The following is a 2,458-nucleotide window of genomic DNA, read 5'->3' on the forward strand; positions in this document are numbered from 1 at the left end:
CTGCATGGCAGAACGTGGCTGCCCCCAGTTGTCCAAATAATCTGTTATGTTCCCACCCATTTGGAGAATCAGTCAGCCACATGCTTGTCATTTCTATTACAGTACTTCACAGGACACAAATACTCTCAGATCAGGCCTTCTTCCCCAAAGAGAAAAACTGGGCCTTGTTAACTGACAAAAGATGCTTCTAGCTCGAGTCTTCAGAAATCCCATGCTACTATTGCTCAAACCTTTTCCAGAATACTTCCTTTAATAACTTTCAGAAAGTTGCACAAAGGGATTCAACACTAAGCTTTGTAAGCAAACCTTGACCTTTCTCTATGGGGTACAAGTGAGTTGGATTGCATGCTTAGTCCCCAAAGTAAGAACTGAATGGCATTTCACATTTCTGAACACTAAATCCGCCCTAAACAGGCAAAGATGCTCACAACAGAGGGGTGCAAGCAGCACTGCGTGTTCTGTAGGGATTATCCATAGGGAACTTTCTAGAAAGTCTTGCGTGATGGTGATGTCAGAAACTGCCAAGAATCTCTCTCTGATATAGAAGAGGACTATAGTATTGTCATAAAGTTTACCTTTTATCACTAAACTTGTCTCATAACATTAGCGCCTCTACCACTTACACATTTGAAGTGAAAGTTACTTCCATGTAGTATATTAGCCAATGCAAGTTATCCTATCCCAGTTTCTTGGGTGGACGGGAAAGATTCTGGGCAGGATTTATTGTGCACTCACTCTCATCTCTTTTCTGTAGGCCAGGATTTAAATTTGTCTCAACAATGGAAGATGATAACTGGGAGAACTTCAGCTTCAAAGATTTCTTCGATGGAGATTTTAGTAATTATCCTTATAGCACTGACTTGGCCAGTATTCCTCCAGATTACACCCCATGCAAGCTACAATCCCTGGAAATCAACAAGAATGCCGTGGTCATCATCTATGCCCTGGTGTTCCTGCTATGCCTGCTGGGAAACTCCCTGGTGATGCTGGTCATCTTGTACGGCCGCGTCAGCCGCTCCGTCACTGACGTCTATCTGCTGAACCTGGCCATGGCCGACCTGCTCTTCTCCCTGACCTTGCCCATCTGGGCCACCTCCAGGGTGAATGGCTGGATTTTTGGCACATCCCTGTGCAAGCTGGTGTCGCTCCTGAAGGAAGTCAACTTCTACAGTGGCATTCTCCTGCTGTCCTGCATCAGTGTGGACCGCTACATGGCCATTGTCCATGCCACACGTGCTCTCACCCAGAAGCGCCACCTGGTAAAGGTTGTATGTCTAGGCATCGGGGGACTGTCTCTGATTCTGTCCCCGCCCTTGTGCCTTTTCCATCAGTCCTATAAGCCAAACAATTCCAGCCCAGTCTACTATGAGGACACAGCCACATGGCCTGTGGTGCTGCGAATCCTGCCCCACATCTTCGGATTTGGCCTGCCGCTGAAGGTCATGCTGCTCTCTTATGGATTCACCCTGCACACACCAATTAAAGCCCACCTGGGGCAGAGGCAGTGGGACATGGGGGTGGTTTTTGTTGTCATCCTCATCTTCCTGCTCTGCTGGCTGCCCTACCACCTGGTCCTGCTCACAGACACCCTCAGGAAGACACACGTGATCTCGGACACCTGTGAGCGCCGAAATGCCACTGACCAGGCCCCGGAAGCCACCAGGATCCTGAGCTTCCTCCACAGCTGCCTCAACCCTGTCGTCTACGCCTTCATTGGCCAAAAGTTTCGCCATGGACTCCTCAAGATCCTGGACACCCGTGGCCTGGTCAGCAAGGAGCTCTTGCCCAAGGACAGCAGGCCTTCCTTTGCTGGCTCTTCTTCAGGGAACACGTCCACTACCCTCTGACACTCCTGCCTCAATGCAACCCCTCGGGGTTCCTCCCTTCCCCCCAGCATCCCATTCCAAGCCCCATGTCCACTGGCTGTTCATGGTGTGAGTGTCACTGAAGCCCCCATTGTGGTGCCAGCAAGGGGCAGAGGCCACGTACTCACCAGGCCCCCTCTGCATGGTTTAGAAAGCCTGCCCTAGTGCCCACCCCGTCCCATCATCACTAGGCCGACGCTAGAGCTCTGCCCATCCTGCCACTGGCCACAGCCCACTGCTTTGCAAGAAGTGCAAATCAAAACCCCAATGACCTGCCACCTCACACTCACTAGGATGGCTCTTATCACACACACAAAACCTCATGAAATAGTAAGTGTTGATGAGGATGTAGAGAAACTGGAATCCTTGTGTGTTGCTGGTAGAAATGTCAATGGTGCAGTCATCATGGAAACACTGTGACAGCTTTCATCAAAACAGTAAACAGAGAATCAGCACGTGATCCAGCAATTCCACTTCTGGGAACGTCCCCACAGGAATGGAAACAGGGACTCAGACAGAGATTTGGACACCCATGTTGATAGCGGCATTATTCACAAGAGCCAAAAGGTGGACACACCCAAATGTTCATCAGT

General features: G+C 49.9%; 1 protein-coding gene across 1 annotated transcript; it reads left to right on the forward strand.

The window, feature by feature from the left end:
- The first annotated feature begins 779 nt into the window (after positions 1-779).
- Positions 780-1,868, forward strand: LOC105808778 (C-X-C chemokine receptor type 2-like). Its single transcript, XM_012642510.1, has one exon. It carries the CDS (start codon positions 780-782, stop codon positions 1,845-1,847), a length of 1,068 nt encoding a protein of 355 aa, XP_012497964.1. The 3' UTR covers positions 1,848-1,868.
- The last annotated feature ends 590 nt before the right edge of the window (positions 1,869-2,458 follow it).

This window comes from Propithecus coquereli, unplaced genomic scaffold (assembly GCF_000956105.1).
Source record: "Propithecus coquereli isolate 6110/MARCELLA unplaced genomic scaffold, Pcoq_1.0 Scaffold18, whole genome shotgun sequence".
Lineage (NCBI taxonomy): Eukaryota > Metazoa > Chordata > Mammalia > Primates > Indriidae > Propithecus > Propithecus coquereli.

Coding starts and splice junctions, on each gene's coding strand:
- LOC105808778 (XM_012642510.1), top strand. CDS start 780: ATGGAAGATGATAACTGGGAGAACTTCAGCTTCAAAGATTTCTTCGAT.